General features: G+C 31.9%; 1 protein-coding gene across 3 annotated transcripts in view; it reads right to left on the reverse strand.

Annotated features, from left to right (window-relative positions):
• LOC123707210 (rhophilin-2) overlaps positions 1–17,353 on the reverse strand; it is a 69,053-nt gene that overhangs the window by 11,742 nt on the left and 39,958 nt on the right. For all 3 annotated transcript variants that reach the window (XM_045657071.1, XM_045657072.1, XM_045657073.1), the window contains 2 exons: positions 5,584–5,700; positions 2,557–2,684 (listed from right to left, as the gene is read on the reverse strand). In XM_045657071.1, the coding sequence (XP_045513027.1) occupies positions 2,557–2,684; positions 5,584–5,700 (245 nt within the window). The remainder of the gene's footprint in view (positions 1–2,556; positions 2,685–5,583; positions 5,701–17,353) is intronic.

Raw genomic sequence — 17,353 nt, forward strand, 5'->3', positions numbered from 1 at the left:
GTTATCGTCAAATTTTGCGCAGGTAACCGCGACTAAATATCATAAACATATAAAAAAATAAACCTACTCAAACATGACTTTTAGTTACAATGATGCCCTTTACAACAGTTGCTGTTTTTGCTGTTACAGTTGGACGCGATCTATAACTAATGATTTGTGATTTATTCCAGATATTGTAAGGTAAGGTGTAAAAAAATACAACTGTGTTATCATAACGTTTTAGTTTTTATTTATATATAAAGAAGCCAATAGCGTCCACCAACAAGGAATTTTTGGTATTTATTTATATAAACTTTCTATTCTACCAGACATTAAATAAAATAAATATTATATAGCCAATATTATATTATTAATGATGACATTAACAAGTCACACGCGAATTATAAAAAAAACCTCTTATCGAATTAAATCTCGTTTAAGTTCATTCAAAGAAAATGTGGTTTTACCAGAGGTTGAACGCAATTTAGACGTTTCTAACTACGCTCATTACGGCCTGGGCATAACACTTTTTGTGATTACCTTTTGTGGAGATACATAACATACCTGAAGAGGTTTTTATATTACACGTGAAACTAAACGTTTTTGTATGCTATTCTCGTTTGCTTGTAGCAGTTGCTTTTTAAAGATAGTCATTAGATCATAAAAATACAGGTCGAATTGATAACCTCCTCCTTTGGTTTTTTTGAAGTCGCTGACCAATTTTAACTGGAGTAATGGCTTCAGTGTGCGACTTTCATTCAATCAATATACTTTCTGTCTATGTGTGTATTTAACGTTCCCTCGAACGGTGAAATAAAATATAGTAAGAAAACCGGCTTGTCAATTGGACACAAAACGACGTGTGTCATACACAGAAGGCTGATTAGATTGACAAATGACCATCTAACAGATACATTAATCTGATGCCTAGATCTAAAACGATTGTAGCGCCACTGGCTTATTTTCAAAAGAGCTGTAAGAAGACTAATATAACAAGTTATTATCTAAGTAGACTGGAAAGTATGTAAGGTTGGATTTAGAATTACGTTGCCCGAATTTGATGATACTGATTATTTAGGTGTCTCGGGGGACCTTGATTTCAACACCTCCAAGTGGTTTTTGCTACCGGAGTTACGTCTAAGTATTAAAAAAAAATATTTAAAATTTTATGAAATGTATTAAAATTTATAAACAAACCGTACGTTTTCTATTCTATTAGAGATGTGACATTCTGTATAAAAAATCGGTGTTTAATGTGTTTTTTAGCATGAAACATCGATGAATAAAAAATAATCGATTTTTTTATCGACTTTTTGTCCTATAGGCAATTCCTTTTTAAGAAATATCACGAAAACAAATGAAGCCATAATAGCAATAAATAGTTGGCAAAACCAATTCGAAAAAGATTCCAAGAATACATGACAATTTAAAAAAAAAGTATTCAAAAATTCATAGAAAACTGTTGTACGTTTCCTATGTAATCATTCATGTATTGGGATATGTATATGTATTATAACTTGTACAAAGTGTTATTAATATAACAAAAAAAAACTTGCAAATCTTTTGCGATAATATTGCATACGAAGTCAATGATCTGATCAAATTATAACTTGCCGCTTTGTGTACTTATATTTCAATAAAAATAAGTGTGATTACACATTAATTATAAAAAAGTACAATTACAGACATGCGCAAGCGCACTATACCATTATCCCACAATTTAAACATGATTGAACAAGTATTATTTAATTTTATGGCTTCTTTAGGAAATCGCATGCCATTAAGTTGACGGACAAGTTTATTTTGAATATCGAACGGAATTAAAGTTTTCATAAATTCATTTTTGCGACTTGAGGAAAACGCTAGATTTATTTACAAGTGTCAATGTGACTTCAAATTATTTACTAAGAATATTTATCATATTAAGTTCGGTTATTTAATAACTTTAGTACATTTTACAATACATTGCTTTAGGCACAGAAGTGTGCGAGAATAATATTAAAATATTTTGTCTAACAGCACCCGTTACTTTGACAATCGTCTATTATATATATATATAGTATTCTATTGTTGCTTGACTGACAGGTGTCAGTATTATAGGCATAGAATATTATTTGATTAACTTATAATTTTTATACATGAGTAGTAAATACAAAGTTATAATAACTTGTTTGTACTGTCTATAATTGTTGCTTATTTTTGGACCAGCCAAGGCTGTGCGTTTTGCACACTCGTTGTAGCCACACGTAGGTACTATTTTCAGTATTATAAGCATAAAATATTATTCAATTAATTTATTTAGCTATTTTATTTGTATATAAAGAACAATGTCCTGCAGTAGTGACTGCACGCTCGCTGGCATTCGTTTAACAATGGACTTTTCTCTTTATGGACGCAAACAAAGCTCATACCATGAAAAAAAAAAACGATTTGAAATTACAGCATATACAGAAGGCTGCTCACCAATTTGACTATTAAGGAAAAATACGACGAAACAGATAAATAGACCAAAACCGAACGCGTTGTAGCCTAATGGGTTTAATCTATATTAGATTAAAACTAGAAAACATATCTCACCTGTCATTCTGATACAATTCCACTGATGAGTTCAGTTCAGCAAGCTGCTCTTTGAGGAGTTGGAGGTTTGAATTGACGAAACTCAGCTCCAGTGCTACCGTCTCACGCAGTTTCCTATTTGTTGTCGCCTTAAACGAAATATAATATATTAGAAATTGGTTCAAGGCTGAAAAATAATGTAAATCGAACAAATGTATTTTCAATACACAAATATATACTATTTACTATTATAGTAATAATAATAGGGAAATGATAAATAGAAAATTAATCTCTTATATTTGAGCCGTTTAATATTTTCCGTCTGATTCCGTCACGCCATATTCTATGAACTGGGATAACGTGTCCACAGAAGTAGCACCTCCAAGGGATGATTGAATTATAATAAATTTATTTTAAGAGATAGTCTTTCACTGGAATCGCAGAATCGCTGGAAATCCTTCGACCACGTTATGTAAATAATGTTTTAAATTTGGTTTTATTTAATAATAAACAAGAGATACAGATATTATTAAAACGTGTTTTAATATTATTATTTAAATTATAATAAATTTAATTATAATAATAATAATAAAACTTAAATTATTATGATATGAAAACATTGACTTAAGTAGGTATTATATAATAGTCTTTGAAAAGGGAAAATAAAGGCAGTGATGTTTAACCAAAAAATAATCAAAATAGTATTACACTATATTGTTATTTTAACTGTGCAACTCAGAGTTGAGTGAAATTAAACTATTTAAATTATAGACAGCGAAAAGTTTTTAGCTTTTGATTGGATTAATGATGAATATTATTTGCTAATTGTAATGGATTGCAAGCTATTTGTAAAACGAAAAACTCGATTCAAAAGATTAACGGAGTTTATTATTCTACATTCTTTGAATGATTTGCTGGCCTTTTAGTCAAGAGTACATTTCGTTACCTATAAAATTACAGACATATGTTATTATTGAAGAAACATAAAAAAAAATTATATTGCGCAGCGGGGCGTGCGTGTTATTCACCAAGTATGAAGACGTTTTGTCAAGGCCAGGGGTCAGAGACCAGAGGGCGCTACGGTTCGTTGGATCGCCATTGTTCATAACAGGAAACGACATTGTCAAGACCCCTTGGGAGTGACTCACTTTACGTGTAAGAAGCTTATGTATAGGCCACTACCGAGTTTCTTGATAGCTATTTTATTACTTCAAAGGATTTGTGTGTAATAAATAATAAAAGACAAAGACAAGACTGGGTCTAATATCTGGGGCAGTAATTCATATGAATTCTGGGTATTGTAGTCAGCTGTATATTGAGATCTGCCGCGAGTTATTTTCTTGAACCAATTTCAATAACAAAAAGATGTTGATTATGTTAGATTTATTATTATTGAATAATTACACAGACAAATTATAATTAATCAGCTAAAAACTAGTGTTTAAAAAAAACAAGACTGGTTCTCTGTATTCTTTAATTCAACTACAATGTTAAGTTTAGCACAATTGCAATTGCTACGGATACTGAAAGAAATGTATCGAAATTGCATACAATATTCTTCGGGATCACTACTGGAAGTTACAGGGTAACGTCACAGGCAGTTCAACGAGTTACCTAGTTAATTACAACTATAAAAAGATATAATATCGTGAAAAAGTATTTTTATATATTATATTTAATGTGTGTATTTACATATAATATATAAAAAGAAAGTAAAAGCTTATTAATTTAAAATATTCTAATAGAACTAAATGAGGTCGCAGGTTCGATCCCCGGTCGTGCACCAATGGAATTTCTCTCTATGGAGCATTTAACATTCGCTTGAACGGTGAAGGAAAACATCCTGAGGAAACCGGTTTGACTTAGATCAAAATTTGACGGCGTGTGTCAAGCACAGGAATCGGAACCCTACTTGGCTATTGGATTGACAAATGATCCTGAAACAGATACAGAAATCTGAGGCCCAGACCTAAAAAGGTATTATTATTTTACAAGAACTAAACCTCTATTATGCACAGTAATTACTTTTCTTGCCGCGATTTGTTGCAACTGACTTTAAGTGCAATCGATTCGTTCCGTCCTATTTATTGTTCATCAAATTGCTATTCAGATTAAACTCTTTGTTTTGTATTACAAAACTTGCCTTTATATCTATCAATCCCTAAAGAAGCCTGACAGTTCATACTGCCATAGAGCCTCATTTTGTACCGCAGATGGGAGTTGAGATGTGTGGTGTGACTACTATCTTCAACATATGTTTCGCGCCAAACTATTATTTTCACAAAAATTAACTCGGGCGTTAGCGATTTATCAAACTGCTACTTTGTTAATACCAATCCCCAATTACAGGTTGCATGCATAAAATCTTCGGGATTGTTATCAATATTGCAAGTTACAGTATACCACTTCGTTATCTTTATTTCGTTTTAAAACGAACATGCATACTGTTATCAGCAATGTTATATTACAAGAACATAGAAATTATAAAATAATTTTCATAAGTTTCTTTCTCCGCAAACCGAATGATTAAAATAATTATAAAGTATTAGGAGTGTTTATTTGCATTTGCAATTTTTTTGAAAATAAAATTGAAAGCTTTTTTGGTCGTCATATATTTTTTCCATATCATTTATTTATAACAATCAACATAAGAATTAGAGCAGGGTTGGCCAAGTGGCTTTAGCGTGCGACACTCATCCCTGACGTCGTAGGTTCGATCCCCGGCTGTGCACCAATGGACTTTCTTTCTATTTGCGCATTTAACATTCGTTCGAACGGTGAAAGAAAACATCCTGAGGAAACCAGCCTGCCTTAGACCCAAAAAGTCGACAGCGTGAGTCAGGCACAGAAAGCTCATCACCTACTTGCACAATATATAATATATAATCAGACATCTGAGCACCTAAAAAGGTTGTACCGCCACTGATTTTTAGTTTAATTCAAATAAAGAAATGAGATGTTTATCTATCTTTCTTCTCTTTTTAGTATCTTTAACAAATTGAGGCATAGAGGGCCTTTATACGTAAGAACGCTAGTCTCAGTGCTTACCTTGAACAAATTTTCAGCTCCAGCTCTAAGTCTAAGCTCTTTATTTATCTCTTGGTTGAGCTGACAGCGTCTGGTCTGCAACCGGCCGCGGCATGTTGCAACGCGGGGGTCTGAACCCTGGAAAGAATGAGACAGTAGATATATACCAACATATAAAACATTTTTGTATGCCCATAGAGAATGTTCGATTTTCCGGAACAGAAATTTTTATTTTGGTTTTTCCATGAACTTTTTCCAAATTATCTCATCATAACAAACTTCCTCAGAGTGGAATTAATAAAAAATATTAATATACACGCTAGCTTTCGCGTTTAGCGACATTTTGGGATTCACTATTTATATACATTTACATCTAAAAATATAACTAAAACATATATTTTATTATCTATATAGTATATAATCAAACTCTTGTTTAGGGACTTAAGTTAACATAACAAGACTACCATCTGTAATAATTATAATAGCGTATAGCCGACTAATACACTCCGAAGAGATTCCAAATATATCTCCAAGCAGGCGCTTGATTGGAACCCGCAAGAAAAGCGGAAGCGTGGCTGTCCCAAGCAAACCTGGCGTCGATCAGTTGCAGATGAGGTACAGATAGCTGGGAAGACTAGCGAGGTGAAATACTGTGCTCAAGACCGAACTCAATTAAGAATCACTGTGTGCGTCTTCTGCCACAGAGAGTTATAGACCATTAAACTTTAAACCAAAAGTAATATAAATACATAGAGTATCTATGTCTTGTCACATACCAGTACGCGTGTTTTGCGCACCCTGAATATTGTTGCACGTGAGACGGATATATATTGCACACTGGCTGAATTCACAAGAATTGCATTATTTATAATCACAGTCAAATCAGTTAACTACGACATCGTTTAGAACAACATACCGGTTATATTGACGAAAATCAAAAGTCCAGACGTGTAATAGTATTTAGGCACTTAATAATAACGTCGTCTTAAAATTCGTTTTTACGACCAAATATGAGTAATCCTTACGATGTCTAAAGGATATTGACTTATAAAAAGTTGAGGTTTTTTTATTATATGTTCATAGTTAGTTTTATATTTAAGTTTTCTATTGTATTACTATTAAGTTACTGTATTAAAAGAAAATAATTAAATATACTTGACTGTTGTTAAGGTTTTGCTACAAATATGTTATAATTGTTTCTCAAACTTTCGTAAGTACATTATCGCCGGTCAATTTCATTATAAATGAAAAATGTATGGAGTGAAAGTGGATCAGAGCACCACATCGGTCACTGTATTATGATAGCACGACATCGATATTTACTTGTATGATACCTTTACACAATAATGAAACCAAAGCGAGTTTCTTCGGTCATCGCGCTTGCACAAGCTGAAATAGTTTTTGTTTATGATACATTTATTAAATCATATAAAATAATTATAAGGGGCATGCCACACCGCTGGCATGAACAATGGCAGATGGATGAGGTGGAGAGGGCCACCAGGGAAAAGAAAGAGAGTCCCTTTTGCACGGTGGGCTGACGAATTTAAAGAAGATTGGGAGGAAAATGAAAGAGAGTGATGGAGTGGAGGAGGCTTTGTAAGAGATCCTTCAAAAAGTAATTATTTCTGTTTTCTACAGCACTTTGAATGTTTCAAGGAAAAAAGGCTTAATTATTATTATTACTTCCCTCATAATAATATAACATATACTTATATATCTAACAATTATAAACAAGTCAACAAAATGAGGTTAAGTTCGCTCACATTTCGTACAAGTGGACACGAAATTTAGAAATTTTAACATACAGTTTTAAACGTAAACCAATAATTATTATTTATATTAAATTCAGTAGCTAGAGAGTATAGCTAGAAGTATAATGTGATCCATAACATATAGATACAGGGAACTGAGGCCACTGTTTCTTAAAGAGCGATTATGATATAGCCAAAGTTGGAATACATATAATATATGTATATACGGTTCAAATATTTAAATAAAGTAATTGGGGTGTGTTGTGTGATAGTGTAACAGTGAGGGTATGAACTGTGTATGTGGAATGTGCTGATGATGCAGGTGATTTAGCGCTATGTATATTCTTTATAATCCTGTGAAGCATAATCTGCGATAACCTAAGGCGAGAACAAAATATTGGTCGTTGTATGTCCGGGAAAATTACAAAAATGATAATGTATGTGTAATGGATAAAATATGATATTAAAGAGGCATTTAACCAGCGTTAATTCAATCGTATCGTAGAGGGTATTTATAAATTTGAATTAACCATCAAAACCATGATTTATAGATAGGTTTATTCAGTAGTCCAATGACCCATCTAAATGACTTATAGTGACTTACATAATAGTGCCAAAAATATTATAGTTTCATAAGCTAAAAACAATGAACATTAATATTCAAGTCAGATATTACATTTGGTATTCATTACATATTATGCTGTTAGGCGCGTACGCTGTCAAGATGAATTTATAGTATTGCCTTGGTAACGTAACTATTATAGTCACGAAATCTATAAAGATGGAAGGATAATACAAGAAAGCATTATTATATATAATATTAATACATTATAACTATGTATTAAAAATAATGACTTGAGTGGTAACACTGGTACAAAGTTAGCGAGCTAATAATGTATGGCAAGTCTGTTAAAATCTCAATGTAAACAATATATATGTGCTCAATTGAAATTCTCACTATTTTTAATGTATTTTTTTTAATTTCATTTCTTAACGTTAATCTGACTCATGACTTTAGATTTGATTTTAATATATATAATTTGTTATGAGTATTTTTTTCGAAAAAAACCTGTTGGGTCATCATTTAAGTCACCTGATTTTAGTTGCCCTCTTAAAGCAATGAAGTTTTAATAAATATATGGATTTTGAAATCGTATATACATTTACCGTGTACGGTAATTGTTAACAGAAACGATTGTTCATACCTTCCTCAACCAATTGTGTGTCTCAGAGAAGCACATTTCTTTTAATTTGGAGCATTCGCTAATAAAAAAAATTAAATACAAATTAAAAATTATGTTCATATACATCATATTTTTAAAATTAAAAGAATGTTGAAATGACGTGCAATTTTACGACCGAAATGTTTGGTGTTGCGAGTGACATTTCGCTATATTTTAATTAAGTAAGCATAAGGAACGTGAGCTGGTAATATTACCTTGAACTCATTTAATAATTTTGAAACAATTATCTCATATCTTAGGTAATCTAGATGTATGAACTATTTGTCACTATATCGCCATAAAACGAAACGAAACATACGAAAATCTGATGCTAAAACTTAGAGGTTGGAGCGTAATTGGTTTTATTTTAATATGACAATTTTGACATTTTTATTATGTTTATATTGCTAATATTTTAAAGCTTTATAGGTGTGTGTTTATATTTTAGTGATCCTATATAAAACTTTTCTTTTAATATATAGGATTTTTGAGGCGATTTTATCCGATCTTCGGCTGTGCACCAATTGACTATATTTATATGCGCGAATTTAACAGTCGTGAGTAACCGGCCTTAGACCCAAAAAGTCGGTGTGTTAGGCACAGAAGGTTAATCACCTACTTGACTAGAAATGATCACGAAACAGATACACATATCTGAAGCCCAGACCTATAAGGTATATCGGTTAAACTGTATTAACGAAATTCTTTTGTTTATAATTCTTGTTATGTAACATACTTAAGTATACTCTGGGATTTTACTTACACCTGATTATTCTACATAAGACACTGCGATGCGAGAGTTATTTTAAATACTTTCGGCGTCCACAGACATATTGCAATATTCCATTGACTGTTGTTTTATATGTAATTGTGTGATATTCCGAATAAGATAACAATGTGTATAATTAAATCGCGTTTTATTTTTTTATTTTGTAACTATATTAAACTACAAATTATTGCACTAAATATTGGCGTCAATAGTATCGGAAACCTGCTTCATTTCTGATTCAAGCTACATAAAATAGATCTCGACTTGACTTTATTTAAAAAATAAGTATTAGCATTGAATTAACTAAATCACACAAATATACAATATCAAAGATGTCCAGCCTTTCCATCGTCCCTAGCAGTACCCGTTGGGTCCAATATGGCTGGAATTGATGAAGGCAAAAGAGCGGTGTGGCAAGAAAACGATCTGCACTCTGACTAAGGAGGCCATGATGGCCAACGCTAGGATGACTAAGATAATTACTATTCTATAAAAGCTTATGAGGACCTCACCGACTCGAGGATTATAAATTTGAATAATCTTCAACTAAAATCAAATTTTCGACGCAGTTATAAAAAAACATCAACATCAACTCAACAAAAATCTCACGAAATATAGTTTTTAATCCGCCCCAAAAATGTTTATTTATCGACTTCTTAACAATTATTCATATTTTTAATTTAATTTACATTTTTTTGCTTCTTCATTACTTACACTGCTAACTTTTACTATTATTATTTGTTTCTACTGAGTATTAGATTCTTATTCTTTTTTGCGACTGAGGCGCAAACTAGCTGCTGTGGTCGCTGGAAGATTGACCAGGGCTGTGGAACAACTCTGTTCCTCAGCATAATGCTGAGCCAGGGCCAATTACAACCACAGCACACACGCATTACACAATTAAACCTTTTTCTTAAAAAAAAATGTTATCCCTGTATTATTTTTCTTTTTTATTTATTTTTAATTATTGTTATTTTATAATAAATAAATAAATGTAATAAATATTATGTCTATGTCTATAAATAAATATATATTATTTAACATGTTAACTTTCGCTGAACACGACTTCTGTTAAGCACTTAAAATGTAGAGTTTTGTAAGTGATTTATTTTTAATTACGCGCATTTAAATGAGTATTACTCGGTATATATTAGTAGAATATATAATAGAATTATATAGAACGTGTAATGTAAATTAAACTTGCGAAAAACAACTTTTTAACAGTCCTTCTTACATACATTTCAATGCATTAATTGCATCAATGTCGTTTGATTAATTACAAAACGCATCTAACTTTCGGAGCGTGGCTTTTGCGTCACGCACAGTTAGTGACACGCTAAAGGCTCTGTTTCACAAGAATCGATGTGTTTACATATCAAACAGTTATATGATACATTTCTTGATATGCGTAAACAATTTTGTAATACATTAATTTTGGACATTTCTGATCGTTATAAGTTGCACAACTCTCGAACGGTTATTTTTCTCTATTCTGTTTTAACGATAAAGTTCACTATACAACCATGTGCAGGAGGACCACATTCGGTCAATGGGTCTATCAGGCATAGATTCTAAGCGTAGATAGGCTGTTTCCCCCCATATCCGACAACCAGAAGAGACTCCCAAAAGGCACCAATATGCCCAATGGACTTATCCTTTAATGTAAACCCTTGCTGGAAGAAATCATGGCGAAGAGACGGGCATACCTACTTCCAAAATTTACGACAAAATTGCCGGTTGAGCTAGGCGACTCAAACCACGCAGACTTTGAGATTTTGTTGTATATATTTGTAATTTAATACTGTAATTTTAATTTGTAGTACGGTAAAACCAAAAAAAAAAACATTATTAAAATAAAAATCTGTCCCGAAATTGCTTCATATTAAAATATTTATACAATATGTTTATCCAAAATTACGGAGGCCTTTCCATTGGTTTTTCTGTGGCATATGACTGTTGTAGCATGTAGCAATACGAAACAGACCACGACCGCCACCGATGTATAATAATCATTATAAAAAACAGCCACGTGTTAGTAGTCGATCACATAACAATTCTGTTGACAAAAAGATCGCTATCATTTCTCAAAACTTGTGTTTTGTAATGAGACTCGGTCGGATATCGGAGAATTTCGTTCATAAATATTTTCCGGCTAAGAGACATTTCAAAACAAAAGAGGTTTATCTGTCTAGAAATTCACTACCGCATATTACTATGTATTTGGGTTTTTATAAGATCAAGTTTAAGCAGACTTAAAAATCGTATAAGAGGCAGTTCAGTTCAAAGCATAAGATTTTTATATTAAACATAACATAATAGAGAGAGGAGCAGTGTTGGCCTAGTGGCGTCGGCGTGCGACTCACATCCCAGAAGTCGTAGGTTCGAACCCCGGCTGTACCAATGGACTTTTTTCTATGTGCGCATTTAACATTCAGTCGAACGGTGAAGACATCGTGAGGAAACCGGTTTGCCTTAGACCCAAAAAGTTGACGGCGTGTGTCAGGCACAGAGGCAGATCACCTACTTGCCTGTTAGATTGACAAATGATCATAAAACAGATACAGAAATCTGAGGTTGTAGCGGCACTGACTTATTTATTTAGTATTTTATAACAAATAGACAAATTTATAATATAAAAGTTGGGAATACTTACGATATAAAATCACTAGTATATTTCATATTAGGTTCTTTAACCCAGTATTTTTATATTACGTAATAGGCCAACTTGTGTGTTTGAAAATGCAATTAAAACTGTTTCCACTCATATGATGCAATAACGTATATCGTCATTGGCCAGAAAAAATACAGAATGCGTAAATTGCCCCAATTAAAACTTTGCCCATGGTATTTAACTGCTTTTTGCGTAACGCTATAAACTTACAATGACAGTTGACATGCTGTAGCAGTGATTAATAAATTGCGGTAATTAAATTTTATTACTATACATTCTTGTTAAAAACACTAAAGTTCTTTGTTTTTCAAAGAAATTTATGTATTTTATATGTCTAGGAGAAAATTACTAAGTTAAAATGATAATTGTTTGTTCAATCTTAACAATAATTTGGGTTAAATACCGTTTTGTGGAATTCGCGCGAAAATAACATTTCACACGTCAAAATGACATAACGGTACACAGATTATTATTCAATAAATTCATGTCTTGGCGTCAAAGCCATTCGTGTTTTGTCCATAAATATATCATACAAGATAAATTAATATTAAGCTTTTAATTAATGTTATTTATGGTATCAATTTATTTTAATTAAATTCTGAATTAGATTTCATTAAACATTTAACTGGATTGTTTTCTCAATGAAAAATAATGTGTTTGTAACTTTATAATTAATAAGTTTTGCATAAGATTGTATCTATATTAGAAGTTTTCTCATGTAAGTGATACTTTGTGTTTTTATGAGATATAAAATCTTTGAACGAACGTCATTTAATTTTAAAATATGTTAACGACATGAAAGCGAGATATGTTATTAGATGCATTACACCAATCCAAGCATAATGCATCTCTTTCCATTATTATATTACGTTATAGATAACCAACTCAAATAAGAAAACAAGATAATATAATACAAAGAAACGAGAACAAAGATTTATAAATAAAATATGAATAATTATTCATTTTAACAATGAAGAGATTTGGGAACTCTTTAAGTAAAAAATGCATGTGTCAGGATTCCCAGCTCTTCCAAAACAAACTCAATACTCAACTTCAATTACAACTTTTAATCCAAATAATTCACACATCTATAATTTATTGTCTTATTTATTAGTTTCTTAATACAAACCTTTTATCTTTATATTTTTAGTGCAGTTTTGAAATATATTTTACATAGGAAAGTTATGTACAATATTATTTACCCTACAATTGAAATGCAGCAAGGCAACATGTTTTCACTATTTAGAAAATCAATTGACTGTTTACTACAGTAGAATAACTATCGGTACATGATTTATTTATGACAGACGTGTTACGTAAGGTTTAAAAGAAATTTTACAAAATACAAATTAATTTTTTTAGTTACCATGAAGTGGATTAGAGATATTGATTGATTGTATTTTCGACTTATACCTAATAAACATAATTCAAGTTGAGTCTAGCGAGGAATGTTGAAAGAGCTTCTATGATCTTTATTCAAGAGAATTCGTAATATTTTGGAATTAAATTCACATTTTCTGGACTTTATTGTGATTTATATTACAGATTAAATATAGGCAGAAACAAATCGAAGAAAGTTGCAACGTTATACAATTACATTATTGTTAAAATTTTAAAACTAGTCATTAAGTCTCATTTTTTATTACATAGAACAGGCAAACGGGCAGGAGGCTTATCTGATGTTAGGTGCTCATGGACACTCTCAATGCCTAAGGGCAATTAGCTACTCGGTCATATATCTGTCTGAGTGCGTGGCTGGTTGTACGGTCCTTGTTTATAAAAAAATGCCTGAGATATCGAGAGTGCGTTGCCGGTAACTGACCGTAAGTCAAATTGGTTCGGAATTACTTCAGTGGGCAGCTGGTTCCACATAGTAGTGGTGCGAGGTAAAAATTGCGTTAAAAATCCCTGAGTTCTGGATCGACGGACGTTGAGGTGGAATTTCGCATTCTGCCTCGACTCTAAAAATGAAACTCAGCTGCAGGTAGTAATTTGAACCACTCCTCTGAACCACCTCCATGGAAATGAGATAGAATTTAGCCATTTAGAATTTGTATAAATAAAATAAAAATATTGCATCAATCAGTACTTTGTCACGAGACTTTTATCATTTGTTTTAATGATTTTTTAATATTAGTTGATGTATAGCGCAAGCAGCTAAGGTATTTTAACTTTGTTATAATATCATATACGATAATTATTTCTAGAATTTAACTATAGACTTTATTCGGTTTCTATACCTACAGTTAGTTTAAATAACAATTGCGTCCAGCGCGGTCAGCGGCACCGTTATGTTGCCCTAGGTTCGATACCCGGGTACAGCCGAGTGGAACAATTAGTGGCGAATGCCTCTGATTGCGTTTCCGTATTACGGTAAGTTATATAATTATATGCTTCTTGGGATAGGATATTAATAGCCCTTATGCCATACAAATTATTACTACACAACTAGTATTACAGCTATAAAAGTAGATAACTAGACTTTACGAGAGAATCTATTAAGATTTGTATATGTGTGTTTTATGAATAAAACTAAGATTTGCGTGTGTTTTGAATTATCTCTTTGCTAACATCTATTTCACTAAATTTAAAATTAAATTTTATACGAGTTTTTTTTCTTGGCGTACTAAGTTGTTTATCTTTAGTACATTATTTAGTTATAAGCTGAAAATCTTTTTAACAAATAAATTAAAAAACCAAAAGAATAGTTAATGTAACCGTTAAAATTTGTAATATAGACACGGTCACACATACGTAATTAGTATTCTTGTACTTTTTCTTCTTACTAATTCAAGTAATGTAGCTTTTAAGATATTATTTAACCGTAATTAATGAATATACTGAACCGTCTGGGGTCATTCAACTATTACGTAAGCACTATTTATATTATTTTATTTTTTACATATATTACCTACACATTGTCTATGCTTGAAAACGAAATTCATTTACGAGGATTCCTACAAAAATATTTTTGCTGACAAGAGGGGGGGGGGGGAGAGTTGATAGATTGTAGTAAATCTGCATACGTAATACTTGGCCCCTTTAACATAAAGCTTCAACAGTCTATGTATAAGATATTTATACATAGACTGCTCTTGAACGTAAGCTCCTGGTTAACTGTTTACCCTACTGTTAACTTGTCAACCCCACACCTTCCATAGGCTCAGAAGCCTCTTGGGACACAGCCTTATAGCCTTAGCCTTGTTACTTTTTCTCTACACCATCGCATTCCAGGAGGACGCGCAAAAACATATCGAAATCTCATCTTTTAGACGGTATGTGTATTTTTTTATTTTATTTGCTTTTATAAAGACAGACATTTCGATGAAACTAATTAAATTGCACGCTTCTGACTTGCGACGGATGCACATCCGTGAAATCGTAAGTTGTTAATCATTATTTATTACTATACGTAAGTAGTATACGTAAGAAAGTATGTACTCGGTCGAATATGCAATAGCTGACACGTTTAAGGCTTAAAACTTAAACGAAATGTTTCCTTGGACGAGTACCGGGAGGTTCTTGGCGGCATGACGAGATTAAGGACTTTAGACAAAAACGAAAATATGTCTTCTACATTTTCTTATCCTGCTCAATCGTGACTTTTGTAATTCATGTATTTTTTTAAATCTTTTGTATCGAGGATTGTAATAAAACCGTAAGATTAGCTTTAAGTTTTTTTATTGCAGTGAAACTGGAATCGGTGTTGGAAATAAATTACCGTCACATTTTTGGGTTACGTGCCATCTTTTTTGTCCCTACCACTGTTGATTCGAAGCCATTAATAACAAAAATATATAATAACGATAACAATGATAGTAATAAATCTATTACACCTAATGAAATTCTGTAATTATCTTAGTAGTAATAAAGTAAAATGTAATAATTGTATTATTTGTATTTATGTCTATGATAATAAAAGCCTTTTGTTATACTTTATCTAATTTTATTTTATTTAACCAATTTCTGTAAAGTTGCATATAGTAGATGCTTTTTCGAAAAATAAGGTCATAAAGAAATGTCACTTCTTACGTGAATACACAAGTACAAGCACAAATTTCTTAATTATTTTGTTTTAGATTAAGTTTGGTAATTGCGTAAAATTGTGTTACTTGTAATTTTATTTTTCTTGATTTTCACTTCTTGCCATTAGTATCGTTTTCCTAAATCGCTTGTTAACGATAAGGCCGCCGGTGCATACCTTATAGTTTATGTTACTCTTTAGAATATCTTTATTAGTAAGCATAACAATTAAATATATATACATTATTTACAATTTTCTTAACCTACATAGAAATAATAAAATAATGTATTGTGTGTTTTATGTTAAATATTTTTATTTGTAATGTATCACGAATTTTTAATAAATAAAACTGCGAATAGTGTTCACGTAATGTGAAATATGTGTACGAGTACCCAAAATATCGACAATCAGCTTGGAGCAGCATTGAATGCCTGTTTAAGTGCATATGATATACAATTCCATAAGAAACTTCGTACACGTATGCGTTCATAGAATCTCATATTAACTTGTGAGTTTTACTACGAAGCCAGGACTCTTTCATTACATAAATGTTTTACGACTTATTATATTAAAATTTGTGCGCAAAACTAAGAGTTATTTACGACAGAAAATTTCTCGGTTGAAGTTTAATGCGGTGTCTTCATTGCACAAACCCATTGTTGTGAATTGCTCAATAAAACGCTAATAAAGTTTTGTATGGGCCAATTTCCTATTGGGCTAGTTTCTAAACACTACAAGATGCACGTTTGTTTAGTTAAACTACAGTATTTATCTGATAACCGTCATAACATAATATGGTATGTATATGTCGCCAACTAGCTTAATTAGCCGTTCAATCAACAGCCTAGCCTCTTAACCAAACAGTGGCGATTAACTAGCGGCCTGAAAGATAATCGGCCAGTTGATCTAACTGCTAGGCAAACGAGTTGTATTGATGATGTTTCATTACTTGCCTAGCCCGTTGAATGTTAATTTAAATTAAACTATCAATATGACGTCGGCAAACCACAACTTTGACGGTGTTTGTTTTAACCAAAAGTTTTGACTTTAAAGAAATATTTTTTTATGTCAGATGTTTCATCTATCTTATTTTTGCCACAAGATCACTCTACCATACGAATGGCCATAACATTAGCCAGCCAGTTTATTAAATGTTATTATACTACAGCTGAATATATTTCAGGCCGCTAGTTAAAAGGCGCTGTTTAGTCAAAAGGCTAGGCCATTCAATTAACGAATCGAACGGCTTATTAAGCTGCGACATATACAAGTGCCTTTATTCGGAGTTCATTTTGCATGATCGCATGATGTCTATGCCTCAACTTTCTTTTGCTTTATTTACTAACACAG

Source organism: Pieris brassicae, chromosome 3 (assembly GCF_905147105.1).
Source record: "Pieris brassicae chromosome 3, ilPieBrab1.1, whole genome shotgun sequence".
Classification (NCBI taxonomy): domain Eukaryota; kingdom Metazoa; phylum Arthropoda; class Insecta; order Lepidoptera; family Pieridae; genus Pieris; species Pieris brassicae.